The sequence below is a fragment of the Salvia miltiorrhiza genome, chromosome 2, assembly GCF_028751815.1.
Source record: "Salvia miltiorrhiza cultivar Shanhuang (shh) chromosome 2, IMPLAD_Smil_shh, whole genome shotgun sequence".
NCBI classification, from domain to species: Eukaryota; Viridiplantae; Streptophyta; class Magnoliopsida; order Lamiales; family Lamiaceae; genus Salvia; species Salvia miltiorrhiza.
The window spans coordinates 59,822,096-59,844,073 of NC_080388.1; the positions used below are offsets into that span (position 1 = coordinate 59,822,096).

General features: G+C 36.5%; 2 protein-coding genes across 6 annotated transcripts; one reads left to right on the forward strand and one right to left on the reverse strand.

The window, feature by feature from the left end:
- Positions 1 to 1,599: 1,599 nt before the first annotated feature.
- Positions 1,600 to 10,267, reverse strand: LOC131010763 (WD40 repeat-containing protein HOS15-like). Of its 2 annotated transcripts, none has more exons than XM_057938429.1 (14): positions 10,070 to 10,267; positions 8,916 to 9,061; positions 8,361 to 8,826; positions 8,098 to 8,192; positions 7,934 to 7,980; positions 5,553 to 5,697; positions 5,376 to 5,439; positions 4,130 to 4,288; positions 3,871 to 3,992; positions 3,246 to 3,320; positions 2,911 to 2,964; positions 2,749 to 2,822; positions 2,295 to 2,369; positions 1,600 to 2,099 (listed from the first exon to the last, which is right to left on the reverse strand). In XM_057938429.1, exons 1-14 carry the CDS (start codon positions 10,128 to 10,130, stop codon positions 1,880 to 1,882), a joined length of 1,803 nt encoding a protein of 600 aa, XP_057794412.1. In that variant the 5' UTR covers positions 10,131 to 10,267; the 3' UTR covers positions 1,600 to 1,879. The 2 variants fall into 2 exon arrangements, with proteins under 2 accessions (XP_057794412.1, XP_057794413.1); XM_057938430.1 differs by lacking the exon at positions 10,070 to 10,267 and adding an exon at positions 9,419 to 9,550.
- A 5,012-nt stretch (positions 10,268 to 15,279) lies between these two features.
- Positions 15,280 to 21,021, forward strand: LOC131010765 (pumilio homolog 23). Of its 4 annotated transcripts, none has more exons than XR_009096652.1 (12): positions 15,286 to 15,450; positions 15,969 to 16,265; positions 16,362 to 16,725; positions 16,886 to 17,185; positions 17,390 to 17,557; positions 17,650 to 17,793; positions 18,250 to 18,369; positions 18,452 to 18,637; positions 18,911 to 19,059; positions 19,207 to 19,389; positions 19,604 to 20,492; positions 20,562 to 21,021. XR_009096652.1 is itself a non-coding variant. In XM_057938431.1 (11 exons), the coding sequence occupies exons 2-11, from the start codon at positions 15,994 to 15,996 to the stop codon at positions 20,070 to 20,072; spliced, it is 2,355 nt and encodes a 784-aa protein (XP_057794414.1). In that variant the 5' UTR covers positions 15,280 to 15,450; positions 15,969 to 15,993; the 3' UTR covers positions 20,073 to 21,021. The 4 variants fall into 4 exon arrangements, 2 of the variants coding, with proteins under 2 accessions (XP_057794414.1, XP_057794415.1); XR_009096653.1 differs by having other exon boundaries at positions 16,057 to 16,265; XM_057938431.1 differs by having other exon boundaries at positions 15,280 to 15,450; positions 19,604 to 21,021.
- Positions 21,022 to 21,978: the final 957 nt, after the last annotated feature.

A 21,978-nucleotide genomic window follows, 5' to 3' on the forward strand; every position in this document is an offset into this window, starting at 1 on the left:
CTCGATCTTATAACGTCAATGGCTCGCTTGCTATCACTCTCCACAATGCCTTGCACATGGCCTTGTTCCTTGATCCAAGAGAGAGCCTCCTTGATGCCCATTAGCTCTCCCTCATCCACGCTGCGAACACCAGCCACTTTCATAGATTTCCCAATCATAAAGTCCCCTGCATGGTTTCGAATAACTAACCCCAACCCCATGGCATCATCCTCCCTAAAGAAGGCCGCATCTACTCCACAAAGAATCGAGCCTGCTTGAATCTGATGCCAACCCATGCAGACAGCAGCTGAAGAAGGAGAAACCCCGTCCGAAATTCTGGAACTCCGGGAAAAGCGCCACTCAGCGCGGCAGTTCGCAGCCAAGGCCACCGACCGCGTCGGTGTCGGATAAATGGCTTTCCAGACCACAGCATTTCGGTCTTTCCATATCTGCCAGAGTATCATACACATATTACAATTATTAACTTACCTAAAAGGCATAGTATCATTTTTGTTTATTAATTTAATACACGTATTTAACTATAAATCGAAATTATATAACTTGGAAAATGCTTAAATGACCAAAAACAAAACAGAAATTATTTCGTTCGATTTAGAGGTCAAGGTAGCCTACGAGATTCCATTCCTGATTAACATTTTCAATTTGAGTTTATTTTTTTACCTTCTTGGTCCTCGTTTGGTTCAAGTAGAGGAATGGAAAGCGAATGAAATCAAATAAAGGAGTGGAATGATAACAATAACCATTATTTTTATTGAGTGTTTGGTTTAACAATGAAAATGAATCATTAATAAAAAATTCTTTTTCTTTTATTTCCCCTCTGTTTTGAGGGGTAACAAATTGGGTGATTGTGTTACTCTCAAGTAAGGGTAATGGTTAACTCATTCCCAAACCAAACAACAAGTAATGAATTCAATTAATTGAATCACTTTCCAACCTCTAAAAACATCCAATCAAACGTGGGCTTAACCTTTTTCTATTTGGTTGAATTTTCTTTTGTATCGTACGAGCATGTTTTTGCATTTTCCAATGAAAATAATTCTAAAGCATGTAGCTTCTATATAATAGTTAAACAAAGGGAAAAACATTTGTTAAATCGCACGTGAAACAAGATATATATTACAAAATTCATAACCAAATCCAAAACACAAACAAACAATAATACCAATGTCACTGATCATGAATTTGGATATACTCCATCCGTTCACAAAAAAACTTCTTATCTTTCATTTTTGGGACGTCCATAAAAGAACTTACTACCTATTTTTGGACTATACCCCACCAATTATAATCCTCTTACTTTTCATTTTTCACAACTCTCAATATTAATTATAACACATTTTCACCACTCCCAATACACTCAACTACCTTTTATCCACTCTCAATACACTCAACAATATTTTTTCTTAGAACCCGTGTCACTCTCTCCTAGAAAATTCTTACATGGATGGAGGGAGTATATACCATCTCAAAAAATTATAACTACACTTAACAAGTTCAATTATTTATTGTTTACAATATGAATCGACCGCAAAGTAAGAAACTCCAAAAAGAAATTAGCAGTCGACAAGATCAAGAGAAAAATCAATTAAGTCAAGATCATGCAAACCATAGTCCTCAATTAAGAATTTCTACCAAGTCAATCAAATCCCATATCCCACTAGACGACAGCGTATTAGGAGGCATTAATGCTAATATACATTTAAAAAAAAAACCTGTGCACAAGAACCACACAGCATTCTACATTGGCCTGGTGGTTTTCTGAAATTCTAAGGTTATATAATAGCGACATCCATAAAAGATTGAGGCCTACACTAAGTCAGCATCTAAAGTAAGGCTTTAGGACATGAATGCACAAAGAATGCTGTAGAACTATCTGTCTCTACATTCGGAAGTCCAACACGCACACAACATTGTTTGCGAAACAAGCAGCTATCTTATCACCTTCTTTGTTCCAGCAAACCTCGAATATCCCACCGTTTCCGCTGAATGTTTTCACAATCCTTGCTTCTTTCACTGACCACACATGCATGCATTTATCTAGTGATCCACTTGCCAAATACTCGCCATTTGGGCTAAATGCAACGGAATAAACAGGATCCCTGGATTGATCATTGATGAAAATCACTAAGTGTTACACACTATATATATATAGGGGGGGGAGGGGTTGTTAAAATCATGGAACCATGGCGATGAGGTATATATATCTGTTGCTAACAATAAATTAAGAGAATAATCTGTAAAAGCCTAATATCATCTTATATGATCAATAAGGGCTTAATGTTCTCATCGCATACCTGTGGCCATCTAAGCTGTGCAAAAGATGTCCAGCTTCCACATCCCACAGCTTTATAGTTGAGTCAAACGAGGCACTGCAGAGAAGCAGTGAATGTGAAAACAAACTAACTTGAGAAAGGCATAGAAAAAAGAAAGAACACTGCGATTTAGGGTAAAGGCAATCGTATTCTCAAACACAGAATACAGGCAGCATGGTGTATCCTAAATTGCCATCTTGGCCTTTTCCTACATACAATCGCCACATTCTCAAATCTCTCTCTCTCTCTAGAAATTAGACCTCCAGTTCACTCAATATTTTTGCTTGTAATTTGATCCCCTTATTTTATTTTTATGTTCTTAGGACTCTGCATATATGATAAGGAACAAGAAAGTAAAGCAGGCATCCAGCTTAAAATGAAAACACCTGAAATTAAATCAGTACACAATCACTGAATAGATGTGCAGAATAATCACCTTGCCAGCACCAGTTGCTGATTTGGGTTGTTGGTCCCAGGCCCTGTCGGACTCCACCTGACAGTGTATATCTCCTGAAGAATAGGATCCATGCACTAGCAACTCAAATCCACAGACAAAGGGAAAAACACAAAGAAAAAAGAAAGAAAAAGATTGCCATACTTTGGAATGTTCCTTTAAATCAATCAAGCATGCGTCCTGTTTCATACTCCATATCTGCATTACAATCAAACATAACATAGGACCAATTATTCACTATGCGATGACTAAAATAATGAAGACAAGACTTGAAAAATATACCTATTTTCTTCTTCTTTTTCAGTTACACAAAGGTTAAGATACAAAAAGACTAGTAACATACCAAGCTAGAACTCAGATAAAAATGGGTTGACTTAAAAAAAAAAAAAAGAATTCAGATAAAAACAAGTCATTGGGTTACAATTGTTAACATTTGATTTTTCTAGCTGATAAAAAATTGCGTGTCAAAATCGTGTAACCTTTGCTGTTGAATCATCAGAGCATGAGGCCAGAAGTGTGCCTGTGGGATCCCACTTGATAGCATTGACTTCACCCTGAAGAAGCACATTCAAGTGTTAATGCAAATGAAGTTGTAGAAAGTAAAACTAAAGTACTAATGAGTGAATCGTCTGGTAGGAGTCATTAACAATGTAATTATGGAAGAGAGCTCAGCATTAAAGCCCTCAGGAAATGTACGAGATAGGAGAGACAATAAAAGGACATGCAGGAACTCAAAGTTACTGAGGTTGGGTGTAGAGAGTTTAATTTTCAAGATGTCTTCATTAAGAAAACTCCTTCAAACATGCCCTACCGTTTCCTCCCTTCTCAAGATTTTTGGCTGCACTTTTTCCAAAAAGATTATTTATGTAATTACGATTTCAAAACTAGTCTATTATCCTACCCGTTTAGACATTTATCAAGGGGGTCGATATGACTATGCTGTTTAAGCTACCAACAATTTATGTCCTCAAATAAGGGACTGCTCCTTCTAGATGGCCACACAGTACAAGGAATTGTATGTCAATGTAACCTTATCTCTTCCAAATGATGGAACATGTCAAGTACAGGTAAAAAGTGGTGATAAACGTAATAATTGAAAGGAACCTGATGCCCTGAGAAAGTTTTGATTGGCCGGTTCTCTCCAACTTTACAAACATATATCATGCTGTCGGTCGAGCATGTAGCAAAGGAAAAATTGTTTCTCCAATCAACATCCAGGGCAGGAGCTGCAAGCAAATATATAGTGAAAAGATCATACAAGTTAGGAATAGGAACCAAATGTTTCCCGAAATTGCTTTCATCTGCAGAAACATGTAAGAGAACAAACTCAAGCAGAACAGTGGATAAAAGGATACCAAAGCACCTGAGTGAAATTCGAATTGTTGTCTCCATTCGCCTGTCTTAACATCCCACACAATAGCAGTTTTATCGACACTTCCACTAAGAAGAAAATCTCCTTTCTTGTTCCACTTCAAGGAGAAGATAGGTCCCTTATGTTTATTTAGTGTACTGATCAATTCCCCTGGAAGAAAAGAGAGCACACACATTATGCACATGTGAGATGAGAGTGTATCTCAATAATCATTAGAGCTCAAAATATAGAACTCTAGAATATGCAAAACTGCAGCATTTTTAACATTGTACAATAAATATACACATTTTTAAGATACTAAAAGAACTATTCTACTCACAACTTTACTGCTTAGACACCTAAGTGCGTGCATGCAACCTTTAACTGTATGGCATCATTACAAGATCAACATTATGTTCTCCAGATATGTGAACAAGGTCTCCAATCTATTGTAATAAAGGACAAATGTTTTCCAAAATTTCACTATAATGAATTTGCAATTAGTCCATCTGAATGTCATTATCTTGTTCATTCTATAACTTGATTAAAAAACCATTTTAAGTGTGGCAACCTTTAAAAATTATATTTTCAAACATAGTAAGATGGAACACTTTCTTGAAAATAAGTAAATCTTCGCAACTCCAACTTTATGGAACCAATCCTGTCTGAGCAGATTTTCACCCAGAGAAAGGGCCAGAATTCATACTCACTCTCTTCTGAGGTGTGATCCTCACTATAACAGTAGATCCATTGTTGGTTGCCAATCGCACCAAATGTGCAAGTAAAGCACTAAGCTAAAACTTTTCTCTTCAATGGTTTCCACTCCCTGATTTAACAATATTTCTTCTTAAAGTATCAAACACAACTTCCAGCCTCCACTTTATTTGTGTTTATTTTTTTTTAATTAACAATTTTAACTAATACTAGACCTCCTCAAGAGATTTGGACATTTTATGCTTGAAACATCAAGACAGAGTGCCTTCCATGTGCAAAGCTAAGAGATATGCACAAGACAATCTTATTTTTTCCTGATACTACATAAATCAACAAAAACAGGCAAAGAAGTCTGAAGCAGAAAAGGAAATTCAAGCACAAAAATATCAACTAGAAGGCAATGAATAGGTTCATGAAATCAACCTTTATCAAAGATATCATATGCTGAAGTAACACAGTTTTGGTCACAATTCAAAATTAACACGGCAGATCAAGCTTCAAAGAGGCATGAGTTTGAACAAATAACATTATGAGGAAGTCTAACCATCTTTACTCCATATCCTTGCTTGTCCATCATAAGAACCAGTAGCAAGCAGCGTTCCGTCAATCTACAGATAGTTCATGTTTCTTTTTATGCATCAGATTGACCAAATCCAGCACGGAGAGAGAAATGAATGAAGAAATTGAATAATAAACACCAAATTGCATATAAAACACTCACGTTCCAATCGAGCGTTGTCACATCTTTGCTTTTCTCATTTGTTCTACCCTTGAAATGCCTAAGTACGACATTGAAAGGCCCATTCTCTGTATTGGAACTAGATGGCCCATCAATAGTCCAAATTCTAGCAGTCGAATCTCCAGACCTATCAAGCAATAGCCATAATGATCATAGGGCTTCTATTAACATGATAAAAGGAAAAGAATCCATGCATGATACAACACATATAAGATATTAATATTAGAACATTACTATCAACCTAAGTCATGATCTCCACAAGAACATTGTGGAAGAGACAATATAAACACCTTAGGACATGGTTGGTATGCAGGAATGGAATGGGAATGGAATGGTGATTCCTGCGTCCATTCCCAATCCTGTGGCTGGTACTGATTTTGTAATGGGAATCACCATTCCCGATGGAATGCCTATTCTCATGCATATGGGATTAGCCATTCCTCCCCTCTCCCATGGTATTATGTATTCCCACGGATATGAGATTACTATATAATAAAAGTTTATTTGTTTAATTAAATAATTAATAATAATAATAATAATAAATAATAATAATAATAGTAAAAATAATAAAATAATTTTAATAACAATAATAAAACAACTTTAGTAATTATATAATATAGTAAAATTAATAATAATAATAATAATAATAATAATAATAATAATAATAATAATAATAAATAATATTAATAGTAAAATAATACTCCCTCCGTCCCTGAAATAAATTCCTCTTTGGGGACGGCACGAGTTTTAAGGAAAAGTGGTAAAGTGTATTGATAGTGGAGAAAAATGTGTTATAATTAGTATTGGCAATAGTGAAAATGTGAAAAAGTATTATAATTAGTATTGGGAGTGGTGAAAAAGTGAAAAGTAAGAATAAATAAAATATTATTAGTGGTGGGGTAGTTGTCCAAAAATAGAAAGAAAAAAAAAGGAACTTATTTCAGGGACGAAGGGAGTAAATGATAATAATACTAAAACAATGATAATAAATAATAAAAAATATATAAATAAATAATATTATTATAAATAATAACAATAATAAATAAAAGTAGTAGTAGTAATAATAATAATAATAATATTGTGTTAATTTTATTTCATTCCTATCAATTCATTCCTTGTAAATACCAACCATAGGAATACTATATTTCATTCCATTTCATTCCCATTATCATTCCATTCCAAAATCCATTCCATTCCTGCATACCAGCCATCACCTTAATTCAGTCAACTCAACAAGCGCTATCAAATGCCAAGAGTATGAAGATTCAAGTACTAAAGAGGAAAAGCCAATGTTAAAGTATTGTTTGCATAGATGTCAAAGAAACATGAAGCTCTAACATGCATGACGACTTCGGAGAAAGCTGTCATGCACTAAGTGCTCCTAACAAGAAAGTTGAAAGCCAAGTGCATTACATGTCGGATTGTGGGGCTACTCATCATGCGCTTAAAAGTTCTAAACATTCAAGAATCCATTAGACAAGACACAGTTTTACACATGCAAGAAAGCTCCAGAGATCATATGTCAGCTCTGGTTTCATCAGATTCCTTGGTTATATCTAAGTATGCCATAGTGTTTCATTCCCTTTTGTGCAGTTCCTACACAAGGTTTGTGAGGATACCTGAATAACCAGGTACAGTATATAGACCACTAAGAAACCTCAATTCTTCTTGTTGGCGGCCAATGACAAAGAAAGAGCAAACAACACATAAGGGATGAGCCTGGGAGGACAGTGATTGGTCAAGTGTGAATGTGATATAAGGTCATTTTCTAGGGAAAATGGAAGCTGGAGATATCTCTTGAAAAGATATACTGATAAATTCTTAAATATAAAACAACAAAATGCACCAGCAGGACAGCAGACTCTTCCCTTTCTAAATTACCAACCACATGTTTTCTCCAGTTTGTAGTTTTTCTTTTTTTATCTTCAGATATAGGCTCAATTATTATTGCTTCAAACAATTCATTATTTGTTGTGCCAGATGAGATTTAAACCCCACTTAAGTTGTTCATAGAAGAACATAGTCTCGGCCTAGTCTTACTAGCTATTGGTCATAATACCAGAAAACTGATAGCGTTATCACCAGTCTTATAGCAAGCCAACAACTAGGTAAGCCATAGCTCATTGCCAGAAACAATCGTAAACAATTCTTCAATGCACGGCCAGGCAGGAATCCATAAACGAAGGCTAGGTTTAGACCCAATACATAGATTGTTCAAATAAAAGAGCAACATCTCAAATATTTGAAGAAGACTAGGAATGTCTGACATATAAGGGGGAAAATAGAGAGGTATAAAATGCAAAAAACCAAGAAAGTGAACATAGTCATTCTAGAAATAAGTAATATTTGGAGTTTAAGCTAACCCTGAAGCCAGAAGTGAACCGGTAGGATTCCACGCACATGCAAAAACCTGTGAATGTAAAGAAGCATTAGCAAGGCGTGCTCCATAGTTATACAATATTTCCATCATAGTTCCTCTTGACTATCAGAAATAGAGATTATGAATTTCGTAATAATATGACCAAACCTCAGAAGTGTGACCTTGCAAAACTGTTACATCACTATTTGGGAATTCACAAGGCAGGGAAGGTAAACTAGGGCAGATATCCATTGGTTCTGGCCCTAGAGATAAGTACAAAATAAGTTACATTTCTTGAAAAGATACGAATTGCAAGACCGTGCACATTAAGTCAACAAGAAACTGAAGATCCAATCACTCAAGAATGATTTTTAAGTTACACCATCACAGGGCAAGTGCATGTATGTTAAAAAAGCTGAAATGGATCTTACCTCCATCATTTCCATTCTCCTCAAGTTTACCATTAATCTCATCGCCCATATGATTAACATCACTGGCATCCTCAAAGGGCTTTTCCTTTTCTTTGCCTTTCTCTTTATCTTTCTCCTTCTCCTTCTCCTTCTCTTTCTCCTTCTCCTTCTCCTTCTCCTTCTCCTTCTCTTTCTCCTTCTCTTTCTCCTTCTCTTTCTCCATTCTCTCCCTATCTCGTTCTTTTTCTTTTTCTCTTTGTTGTTTTTCGTTCTCCTTTTCTTTTGCAATTTCCTTTTCTTTTTCTATTGCAAGTCTGCGATCATGTTCCCGGCCATTTTCAACATTTTCTTTCTCTTTTCCCTTAGATTTATCCTTCTGAATATTTTCTTTTTTCTCTTTTATAATCCTTTGAAGTTCATCCACATCTTTTGTTATTAGATCCAAAGGATGTAGGAACTGGAAATCATCATCTGTTTCCAAATCATCCTGGGTATGTCAAAGAATCAGCACAGAATTCAGAGACAAGGGAAACATATAACTCTAGATACAGAGATTCAACAGTATGGCATTCTTACGCTAGTCAAGTTTGCTTCTAGTTCAAGATACTGAATTCCTTTCTGAACAAATGTAACGAGAGCCCCAGGTGGAACAAGGTTGCCATCAATGTTACTTTTATTAATCCCAGCCTCATATCCTAAAGCGAATGCAGAATGTGTGAATCCTGAAAACAATTATCCAAATAAAAGTTAATGATGCCAAGAAATTTCAGTTACAAAGTGTTCATTCTCCAACGAACTATACATAATTAATACTACTACAACACAGGATTATTGCTTGATACAGACTGTCAATATAATAAAGGCAAGATTAATGAAGACAGAAAGGTCAGTCCAAGACATAATGCATAGAAAATGATATGTATGCTCTACAGATATGCACAACCACACTAGACACTGGACAATAGAGACTTCCACAAAATCAACCGATCAAGCCATTGAGCATGCAAGAATGCCTTCCCGGATAACAGAAAACTCACTTTTACTTGCAAGAATGCCTTTCCGGATAAGAGAAAACTGACCTTTACTTGCAATATCAATAACAAGATGAACCTTTGTATGACTGGTTTCGGTATTCAAATAATAAGAAAGGCATGCTTTGTTGAACTGGCAACTTTAACTTCTTTCTAAAGGCTCAATTCGTACAGTTCCCCTACAAATAAGTATATTTCTCTTACCATCTCAGCATAAGGAATCATTTTCTCTATTTAGACTTACACAGACTTCATTATTTCTTCCTACAATTTTCATGACTATAACTTCTGATATCTTCAATTCAAAACGGTATTTCAAGCCTAAAAATGACAATTGCTACGTCCCTAACCAAAAACCATGTTTCCTAAACCTTCACATCAAGCTCCACTCCTCTGAGATGGTCCATGACGAGCACAAACCCACCCAAAAATCTAAATAAGAAGTTAATTGGGCTGCAAAAAAATCTGAATTCAAGACAAGCACCTAATTGTGCCACCATATGTAATCACTCCAGCAACCCATCACCCCCCGCCCAAAAAAACAGGTTGGAAGAGAAACGAAAGCTTACTCCAATATTAACAATAGTGATATCCTGTATGTTGATTGATTTGCACCAAAAATTAATTTCAATGATGATTCTGGAAACCCAGTTTGCAATTCAAGAATGGAGCCGCACGCAGGGAGAGAGAGAGAGTTACCAGATTCGTTAAGATAACGGAAGATGAGGTAGTTCAACTCGGCGGAGGTAATTGCAATCATTGTCGAGAATCCCCTGCATGTACGACTTTCTCTCTCTTATCTGTGAATTTGGGTGTGAGAGAGAGGGATTTGGGGGAGCGGAGGGGAAGAATGCTGCTGCTATTTCGAACTGGGTTTTTTCCGACTATAGATTTAGGAGAAACCGGATGTGTGAAAAAGACATAAGTACCCTCAACTTCATCAATTTGTTTTAGACTATGTTTATCAGCAACCAACAATCAACCATAATCCAACCATCCAACCATCTTTAAGATTTAATTAATTTATCTCTTTTTCATATCACTAATATTCATCTCAATCCAATAACCTCTATTTTTGTTGATTTATCAATGACCACCCCAACCATCCAACCATAACATAACTTTATAATTATTTTTAATCGTAATAATTTTAGTAATATTAAATATTCTCTCCGTCTACTAATTGTTGGCCTAGGAGGCAAAACACGGGTTTTAAGAAAAAGTGTATTTTTATTAGTTGAGTGGAGAAAGGGACCCACAATTTATTAAAGTCAATGCATGTCTTCGAATCGATTAAGATTGCAGTTGTTCCGCGAGCTCTATTTATAGGCGAAGTCTTTAATAGATCGTTGGAGAGATGGTCTTCAAGGTTTCTGCCGTTGTAAGAGGATGTCACTTCTTGGGCTGAGGTGGCAATTTTCGGATACTCCATTTGACCGAGTCTTAATTTGTCTTGTCCTCAGAGTATGGTGCTTCTGCATCTTTACACGCAAAGGGGAGCTCTGGCACACATACGGATGATATCCAAATCTTCGGCATTTAATGTTGTAGTACTTGAGCATTTAATGCAGTGTGTCCGGTACTCTTCTCTTCAGTCAGATGTAGAATGTTGACTAATACTTGACTTCGTCTTCAGTTTAAGGTTGATGTTGAATGTGTGAACTTCTTCGACCGATGACTGATGACTTCCAGTCGAGATGCGTCCTTGTGTTTGTTCAGTGAACTGTGCTTCAATTGTGCTATCTTTAGTCTTCAGTCTTTTGTTCCTAATCCCACTGAACTAAAGTCTTTGCAGCTTCAGTCAGGGCCTGTGTGGACTGGAACACTTGGACCTGCAATAGAAATAAAGACAAGCGAAACATTCTAATGATTTTGGTATCATCAAAACTAGTTGGATATCTTTTTGTGTCCCAACATACTCCACTTACCCACTTGTATTAAATTATAGTGTATTTTATGAAGAAAATTGCAAAATGATCACATTACAAAAATATGTTTGTAAACGTTCTTCAAATAATAATAATATTCTATCTATTTTTTAATTCATTAATTATTTATTAAAATTAAATAATATTAAACTAATTATAAATTAAAATCTAGCAGCGAATAAGTTACGTGGAGTTAACTAACCAAAATAGAGAAATTAGCGATTAATTATTTAGTTAAACTTTCTAAATATGTTGAAAGTTAATGAAATTAAAAGACAACTAGAGAATATTATGCACAAGTAAAAACATAAGGTTTTGAAAATTAAAATGAGAGTTAATTGTTCTTTTTTGAGAAGCGATTAGAATATGTTGTTCTAAAAAGGAAAAAATACAAATTAAATCTTAAATTTACACCTATTTTTTAATTTCTATCTCACTTTTAAACATTTTAAAATATATATCGAATCTTCCTAAATTTTGGAATTAACACTTCTTCGATTTTTTCGACGGTCAAAAAGATGATGCGAATACCACCATTGACCAAGATCCGATAGTAGAGAAAATATAGTCGACATCGTTTAATGTACAATTAAGCACAAAACTGATAATATTATAGTATTATTTTTAAATTTTGTACTAGGAAATCTTAATTGGAAAAATTATACGAATTTGATTTTTATTTGCAAATGTTTAAAATTCAAGTCGAATTTGCAAAATAAGTATAAATTCATGATTTAGTTTATAATTAACTATTCTAATTCATCAATAATTTGTTCATAATTATTTTTGTTAAATAAAATATTTTTGTTTTATATAACATGTTTTTTTATACCAGAACAATCTTGACAGATATTAAATTGTGATATTGATATTTCAAAACTATCTAGATTTCTCTCACTAAACTTTTTGGATAAAGACCAGAAAATTAAAGCAATTCCAACTGAATTTCACCGATAACAACATTGTTTATAGCCTAAAAGTTCTCATTTTTCAGAATTTGGAGCTATCCTAAATATCATCATATATCCGATAAAAAATGAGATTATCATGAAGAAAGAGATAAATATGAAAAATTATAGTACGTCTTATTATAAGTCTAAAATGAGTTATATTCCTACTAAAATTCTTAAAAATTTTGCCTATAAATACATGTAAACCTCACTATAAAATCATCATCCGAGATTTATCAATATTACTCAATATTCAATACGAAATTCCTAAGTTCTACATGATTCTCGCGTTTTTTTACTACTTTCTATTAGAAGCGAATTTTTGGACACAACATATATATTGTGTGAGTTATCATGGTAATCCTTGTGCAATTTTTTTATAAAAACAAATTATACTTTATATAAAATAGAAGATACACTACACATGACATTATTAATAACAAAAAAGTTGATATTTTTCTTTAATGCAAATGATATTTCTTTATACAAGTAATTAAGGTTAAATATCAGTTTTTGACCCATCGTTTGAGTTGTTTTTTAAAAATATCCCACCCTAAGCATAATTATAAAATAATACCGATCGTTTCATTATTTTCTTATTTATGGCCCGCAAAATTTTTCCGACAACCGGTATTTGACGTGTTCCGGCCAAGTGCCATGTTATTAGTACACATCGGTATTAAAAAAATAAAAGAAAAAAACTTAATATCAGTTTTTGGCCCATCGTTTGGGCGTTTTCTAAAATATATCCCACCCTAATCATATTTACAAAACAATACCCATCGTTTCATTTTTTTCTTATTTGTGACCCGCAAAAATAATCCGGCGATCGGTATTTGACGTGTTCCACCATTTGACGTTTCATTAGTAATATATGCACTAATATATATAAGAATCATCGATATTGTTGTTATTGTGCTTGTATCACTCTGTGGAATATAATATGTGTGTTTGTGATATTTTCCTAGAGTTTAAGCGACCTGCCATCATCATTTCATGACTTCTAAAAGCTTAAGCTGTATGTTTTACCCGGTCTTGAGCCCCCAGTTTTACCTGCTACTTTGACAGATTTGTCTTGGGGTGAGAGATTCATGTATTGTTCTATCATTCATTTTTCTTAATTGTTACAAATTTTATTTGTTGTTGAGATGTGGAGTACAATGTTTATAAATGATCTAGGTCAAATACCGTCAAATGATGGAACACGTCAAATACCGGTCGTCGGACAAATAAGAAAAAATGAAACGGTGAGTATTGTTTTGTAAATATGATTAGGGTGAGATATATTTGAGAAAACGCTCAAACGATGGGCCGAAGACTGATGTTAAGTTTTTTTCTTTTATTTTTTTAATACTGATGTGTACTAATGACATGGCACTTGGCTAAAACACGTCAAATACCGGTCGTCGAAAAAATTTTGCGGGCCATAAATAAGAAAAAATGAAACGATGAGTATTGTTTTGTAATTATGTTTATGGTAGGATATTTTTGAGAAAACGCTCAAACGATAGGCCCAAAACTGACCCTAAAAGTAAATGATTATTTGTATAAAAAATAATGATACATTACAAATGATAATTTTATATATGTAAGTAACACTTTTAATAACATAATATGATATTTTGTCTGATTGACCGGGGCGAAAAGGGTAAAAATGGGAAAGGGAGGGGAGGGTCGAGTCCAACGCGAGTGCGAATTTGATCCAACCACATAATTATCTCTGACGAGAAAGTTTGTCAAGATTAAAATATAAAGCTTAAAAAAAAAAATACTCCATATGCAACCAATGCATGTATACTCTCGTGTGTCGCAGTGTATGCATATTAGTATTTTTTTTTTTTGAGGGAAAAAAAAAGTAATAGGTTTAAGAATATTAAAGGGAAAATTGCACCTAAATACACAAACTTTGCCAAAAATCCAAATTTAACGCAAACTTAGGATTTTACATTTTAATACACCAATTTAAGAAGTTGTTCAATTTTGACACAATTTTGAATTCCGGCAACCGGAATATTGACGTGGCAGCCGGAATCGCCACGTCACACACACACACACACACACACTCCACCCCCTCTCTCTTACACCCCACTCTCTCTCTCTCTCCACACGTCAGCTCCCCCACCCCACCCCCCACCCCAGCCGCAAACCCTCCCTCCCGCCCGATCAGTCCAGTCCGCCGCCGCACCCCCAACGCGTCGTAATCACCACTCCGCGGAACCCTAAGCCCCCACCGGAAATTAATCATCACGCAATCTCGCAACGGGAGGGCCGTCGTGGCGGTCAGGTCCGTGCCTCTGACTATCCCGTTCACCAGCCAGCCCGCCGCCGCCTTCGATTCAACAGCCGGGAAAAGGGCGGCGACATTTTTGACGAAATTCCCCTCGTCGGCGGCGCCGGGGTTCGATTTCCCCCCCCAATTTCCTGACGATGGCGGAAGAGATTAGTTTCTTGACCGAGAAATCGCCCAAATCGGACTTGAACCTGATGAAGAAGCTAGGGTTTTCGCAGCCGATGACGTTGAACTCGGCGCTCATGGTGAGAGGGCTTCGGATCGGCGACCCGTAATGCCCGATTCCAGTCTTGAAGATGAAGCTGAAGGGGCTTTCTGTTGGTGAGGGGGAAGTGGCTGACGGCGGGAGGTGCGACGCGGTTCTGGGGGAGGAGGAGGGTCCGACCGCGGGGGGGTGGGGTGGGGTGGGGGAGCTGACGTGTGGAGAGAGAGAGAGTGGGGTGTGAGAGAGAGAGGGTGGAGTGTGTGTGTGTGTGTGACGTGGCGATGACGTGGCGATTCCGGCTGCCACGTCAATATTCCGGTTGCCGAAATTCAAAATTGTGTCAAAATTGAACAACTTCTTAAATTGGTGTATTAAAATGTAAAATCCTAAGTTTGCGTTAAATTTGGATTTTTGGCAAAGTTTGTGTATTTAGGTGCAATTTTCCCAATATTAAATTTATAATACATGTAATATTCCCGTGCACTGTATGCGTATTAGTGTTTTATACTTATGTGACTTTAATTTTAGGTCAGTTTTGAAATTAATCATAATTTAATTGAGCCCTAATTCCCCTTCTCACTCTTATGCTTGTTGAGCCCTAATTCCCCTTCTCCTTCTTTTATCCTTCTTGAGCCCTAATTCCCCTTCTCCCTCGTCTGCATCTTCAATTCCAGAGTTTGGGGACGCAGCAGCAGATTCAAGAAAAGGTACTTATGGAAGATGATTTTACCTCAGATATTGAATGAATTTTGTTGGTGTGATTACTGAAATCCATGTTTATGCGTAAAATTGCTGAAATCACGTCTGAAATTTTGAAATTGTTGCCGAAATCACGTTTATTTAAATATGCCCGCATCTCCCGATTCCCTACATTCTCGCATAGCCTCCGTGCGTCCAGGCGGCCGCCTTTCGCCGACGAGGCTCGCATACACAAATTCTTACAGAGGTGCACATGTTGGTGCGCTTCAGCGTCGCCTTGCCTTGAGGCGCGTCTCAAGGCGGCCGCCTCCAGCGATTTTCACAGCATTGGTTGGAGCTTATTTTTACATCTTATAAGATGTTTAGGAGCTTTTTTTGCCAAACAATTTTCAAGAGCTTATAAGCTCCTAAACAACTTACTAGCTCAGCCAAACACACTCTTAACTATCTTAAGTCACCCCTATTGTTTGAACCGTAAACTGTTGAGGATTTAGTTAGCTAATCACAGTTTTTGTGCACGGTATAGGGCTCAGTGTGTTGGAGAGGCTGGTATGGTGTCTATTGGTTTGAGAGCATTGGCATTGAGAAACCATAAATCACACAATTTATCTCAGGACGGCTTGATGATGGGCGAAGGTAAAACTTCGTATGATGATGTTGGTAAACGGAGGAAAATGGGCAGGAAAGGAAGCAAGAAAGAAAGTGGATTTCATCGGAATGATTCAAACAAGAATGAATCCGGTGGTGCATCAGGTGCTACAGGAAGAGCTCAGAGTTTTTCACAGGACAAGGGAGGATCAGTATCTCAGGCGTCATTTGTCAGGTTCCTTTTCTCGCTTGGGGATTTAGTTGTGTGTACCTTTTTCATTGTGAATGTGCCTTAGTGTAGATGCATTGTTGTAAATTGTTTTTATTGTAGAAAGCAGGTCGATCCAGAGACGGCTAAGTACTTCTCGGAGATTACAAATGTAATAGAAGGCACCGAGGTGGATGTGGAGGAGCGATCCGTTATATGCGGTACTGCATTGGAAGAAGCCAGAGGCAAAGAAGTGGAACTTGCAACTGATTATATTATTAGCCACACTATGCAAACTCTTCTTGAAGGCTGCTCTTTGGACCGCCTATGTTCTTTTCTTCGAAGCTCCGCAGACGAATTTTCCCAGATTTGTATGGACAGGTCTGGTTCCCATGTAGCTGAAACGGCCCTCAAGTCTTTGGCCAGGCACCTTGAGGATGACGAGAGCCACTCTCTCATCACAGAGACATTATCCGTTTTATGCGAGGTATTGCTACTCTTGGAGTCACTTATTGTTAATACGAAGTAATAATCGTCTTGCAACCAACGCAGATACATTTCCTGGTGAACTTTAGAGCTAGTTGATAGCATCTGCAACATTCATATCGAGTATTTAAATGGTTTCTCTTTATATTTCTTCTTACCAGGCAATTGTGGCGGATCCTGTTGAAATAATGTGCAATTGTTATGGATCTCATGTCCTGCGGAGACTTCTTTGTCTCTGTAAAGGAGTTCCCATGGACTCGTTGGAATTTCATAGCACAAACCCGTCTGTCGTGCTGGCAGAACGTTTGAATCTGCGATCATCTCATGTGGACGGCCATAAAACACTACAGAACCAGCCATTCCCGGATCAATTAAAATTTCTCATATCGGAGATGGTTGATCCTTCAAGGGCAGACATGGCAGTCCTACAAGCTAATCAATATAGCAGTTTGGTTCTGCAGGCATGTTTTTGCTATGTTTCCATTTTATTGCACAGGATTGGTGTTGGCATGTTAATGATTTGACCTTTTCGTGCAATCACTTTGTTTGATATGCACCACCGCCATTATCCATTGCTACTATGTGTGATTTTTGTTCACTAGTTTTCATATCAACTTGTTAGTGATTCTCTTAAATCTGATGAAATACAAATTTTTAAATGGCAGACTGCGTTGAAACTATTAGCTGGACAAGAGGAGGATCTGATCCGTTTAATTCCCATTCTCCTTGGCTGCCCTACCGAAGCTGCATCAGAAGAAAACCTCATAGAAGTTAAGACAGCTAAAAAAGTTCGACGTTTAGTGGAAGAAAATGCATACAGTCATTTGATGGAGGTAAGACTTAACACAATTCACTTTTGGGACATGTCATTTTGCTCTGTACTAACGACCTCTCCTCCTAAAAATTTTATTACCCATTTTTGCAGGTCATCTTGGCAGTGGCCCCTGATGCAATTTACAACGAGATATTCACAAAAGTCTTCAAGAATTCTTTATTTAGACTGTCGTCGCATTTCTGTGGGAACTTTGTCATACAAGCATTGATATCTCATGCAAGAAGTCAAGAACATGTAAGTTGAGTGACACTAGAAGCTTTAATAACAGTTTTAGATTCCGTGAAGTTCTATATCAACAAGTGTAGTTACCATATCATCCTAACCTGATTTATGTGACAGTCATTTCATTGTAAACTTTGTTACTATGGCATCTTGATTGACAAATACTTTTAAACAATGTCATACAAAACTCTTTGAGATAAATAAAATAGAAAAAAACGGATACTCTAAAATTGGCAAAATTATTGACAATGTCATACTTAAGTCTTTATATGGAAACCATCTCTATATTTAGCATTTCATTGATTTGACCATATTATGTTCTAAATGTCACTATGTCTGTCGAATCTCAGCATCCTTAGCAGATTTTGTTCGACTTCAAAAAAGCAAGCAACTTTTCTATCTTAGTTCTGCTCGGAAACTTTTAGTTTTGTTAGTAGTGTAATCTAAATGAATGCTTTTGGGGTCCAGATAAAGTTGATATTTGAGGAACTGGGTCCGAAATTTAGAGAGCTTCTTGAGTTGGGAAGGGCTGGAGTTGTGGCAGCTCTTGTTGCTGCCAGTCAAAGACTTCAGGGCAATCAGCGCGAGGTATTCTTCCATCGTAGACATTTGCTCTTCCTGTTGTTCACTTTTTATCTGTTAACTTTGGTTCTATTGTTGTTTCTGACAGTGTTGCCAAGCCCTTGCTGATGCTGTTTGTTCGAGAGATGAGTCTTCTGCATGCATTATTCCGCGGCTATTATTTCTTGACAATTACCTCTATTCTGTAGATAAAGAAAACTGGAGTTGGCCAAGTGGTTTTAAAATGCATGTTTTGGGCTCTTTAATGCTGCAGTCAATTTTCAAATACCCTAGTGTAAGTGGCTTTTCTCTAATTATATTTTCTGCTTTGAATTAAAAGCTATGATCTTTAACTTGTATAAACAAGCCTAACCAATTTCTATAACTTCCTGATGAGATAAAACTTATAGCATGACTAATAAGTGGCATCAAGACAGATTAATGAATAAAGAGCTACTATGTTTTCTATATTCATTGGCCCACAAATTGACACCTAGCTCTACTTGCTCGATTTTCGATGATTTTAATTTTTAAAAGGTAATACCATTGATTGTTTTCTGTATTACAGGAATTCATAAAAGCATATCTCACCAGCATCACATCGTTAGAGGATAAATATGTTCTTGAAGCGTCAAAAGATCCTGCTGGCGCCCGTGTTATCGAGGCTTTTCTCCTTTCGAGTATCTCTGCTAAGCAAAAGTACAAGATAGTTGCCAAGTATGACAAGAAGCTGCCCTATTTATTTCCTTACCGTAACCTCTCCTGTTTATACTGTTTTTATTCAACACACAATCCTCACAGTGCTTAGTCATTTTTATTTCGTATTTGATATAAAATCATGAGTTTTCTGCTTGATAATTGAAGACTTCGAGGACATTTCGGAGAGCTCGCTGTGATTCCATCGGGCGCATTTACCATCGAAAAATGCTTCAATGTCAGTAACATGTCTATGAAGGAAACAATTGTGTCGGAACTATTACCTTTCCAAGCAGAGCTGTCTAAAAGTAAACAAGGCCCGTATCTCTTGAAGAAACTTGACGTTGAGGGGTAAATATATACGTTTACTTTTCTTGATTGTGCTCTCGTCTTCCTAACTTTTTCCTGCTTCCTTGACTCACTGGATGTGAATTACATGCTATATTGTAACAGCTAGTTTTATTGTTTGCTATATATGTTTTATATCTTTTGAATTTTACGAACACATTACATATTGTTTACTTTGGTGATATTAACGAACCTTATTATTATGCTTTGGTAACAGATTTGCAAGACGACCAGAGCAATGGAGATCTAGGCTAACTTCCAAACAATCTGTCTTCAACGAATTCTACGAAGCCTTTGGACAAAAGGATGCTAAATCTTCTCGAAGTGACAACTTCCTTTCGGATTCTCACAAAATCACTCAAGCGGAAAAGTTCAAGGGCATAAGGAAAGAGATAGATGATGGCCTTTCTTCTGGTTTTGTTTCCAAATCCGGCACTCCATTCCTGGCTTACCAGGGATCGACTAAAGTGAAAAAATCAGGGGATCAGAAGTCGAAAGCCCGAGGTTTCCCCAAAGACAATGATGATTTCTCCAAAAGCAAGAGCAAAAAGCATAAAACATCAAAAGATGGAGAAACTCTCCCTGGTGGGAAGACATCAGCTCCTAAGAATGAGAAGAAACGGCGCAGGAAAGAGGGCTCATCAGAATCTTTGAACAAGAAGCTGAAGGCTGGGATCAATGATTAACTTAAAGCTACTCTACTCTTGACAGATATGGATAGTTCTCACGGTTTTGTTTTATTTTTGTCGCATTTTGTACTTGTTTTTTGGCACATTGAAGAAATGGAATCAGACTGGATCAAAAGCTCTTGTATTCACATGTGTAAGCTATGGATTACATTAGAAAAGCAAATTGCAGCTACAGCAAAATTGGTTGCAATCTAAGTTGCAACAAAGGGATCCTGTTCTAGAAGAAAACAGCGAATTCTAATCTGCCAAAGACAGGTACTATCTTCTCCACTCTGCCCGTTGCTTTCGACACTCATCCTATGGAGGATTGGACCTAGCACAAGAACAACACATCTGAGTGTATGGAGGAAAAGGCCTTCAACTTTTTTGGGAGTTAGGAGGTTTACTTATTCTGCGTGGGATTCGATCTGCTCGGAGGTACTCTTCTGAAGCTCGACTTCTCCTTCTTGTATGGATTCCTCTGTTTTACATCCAAACCCTTTAAAGACTGTGAAGGCAGCTCCACGGTCGAGGTGGATGCACGTGCTCTCTCCAAAAGGGATCTCCCGGCTCGAGCTCCCTGCACGTTGGAATGCAGAATCAACACCAACGCAAGAAGCAACGAGGCCGCCGCCACACTCAGATTGGACTTCATAACTGATGCTGTGCTCTACTTTGATGGTGAGCAGTGTTTGTTTGTTCGGGTAGACACGATAGTGATGGAGTTTAGCTTTTGTAGTGAAATTTAGAAGTGTGATTGAGCTCATCCAGTCCATTGATATATACATATATGTGTGTGTGTGTGTGCTTAAGATCTTGTTGGAATCATATGCATGTTGGATCATGTGATGTTTCTTTGACTATCATGTTGTGAGTCTGACTTACAGATTAGTTGTTACAGTTTCGGTGTGGTCACGTGACTGTGGCACGTGATCATATATTAATCCTGCCAACTTTGTTATTCTAATCTCCTTTTTTAAGTTTTTTTGAATTTTAGCTGCGCGTTAGTTTTTTGTATTTTATTTTATGATTTTGATTGAGAAACACAGCTTCGTATATGTTCCAATCTGTGTTGGATTCTAACTAAAGTAATAACAACTGTTAGATCCTTCAGAGTTGTCTCTCTGTGTGTATGTGTTTTTTTTTCAAGATGTGTAATTTTTAGTTGTACTTTTAAGTCGTGAGTGACGTGCTTTTTATTCAATCTCTATTTTTCCTGTTGTATATGTAATTGATGACGTTCTTCATAAATAAAATAATTGCAACTAGTAATGAATTGACATAGGTGTCGAAACCTTAAATTGTGTTTAGGATCGATTGGGGAAAAGCTTTGAATGTTTTTTGTTTGAGAAAAAGACGAACTTAATTGATTTTGTTGCTCACCGTTCGACTACTTTTATGTTCGTGAATGAAAATTCTCAAAAAAATTATTGTCTCCATTAGTTACTGTTGGATTCATTTCATTAACATAACAAATTCCGGATTGTGGTTTATTATGCAGATTATACCCAAATTGTAGTCTGTATCAAAATATAAAAGAAAAAACTAATTGTGACGCTACTTGTTTTGATTAGTTTTCGGGACAATACAGAGTGAGAAATTCAAATGAAGTGAAGATTTGGATCTGCCCACTTAGATTATTATTAGATTTAAATCTTGGGGGGTGTATTGGTTGTAGAGTCTCTAGGATTTTTTTGGACTTTGAAAGTTTGGAGGTATTTAATCCAGATTTTTAAAGATTTTTAAAAGTCTTTAAAAATATAGAGGTATTCAATATGGATTTTAGAAAGTCTTAAAAAATTCTTAGGTATCCAAAAGTATGTGAATTTTAAAACTCTATAGATTTTTATGGATTCTTCTTAAAAATACAAAGAGAGAAATCTCACCTCATCACACGAGATTTATGTGGATTCTTTATTGAAAA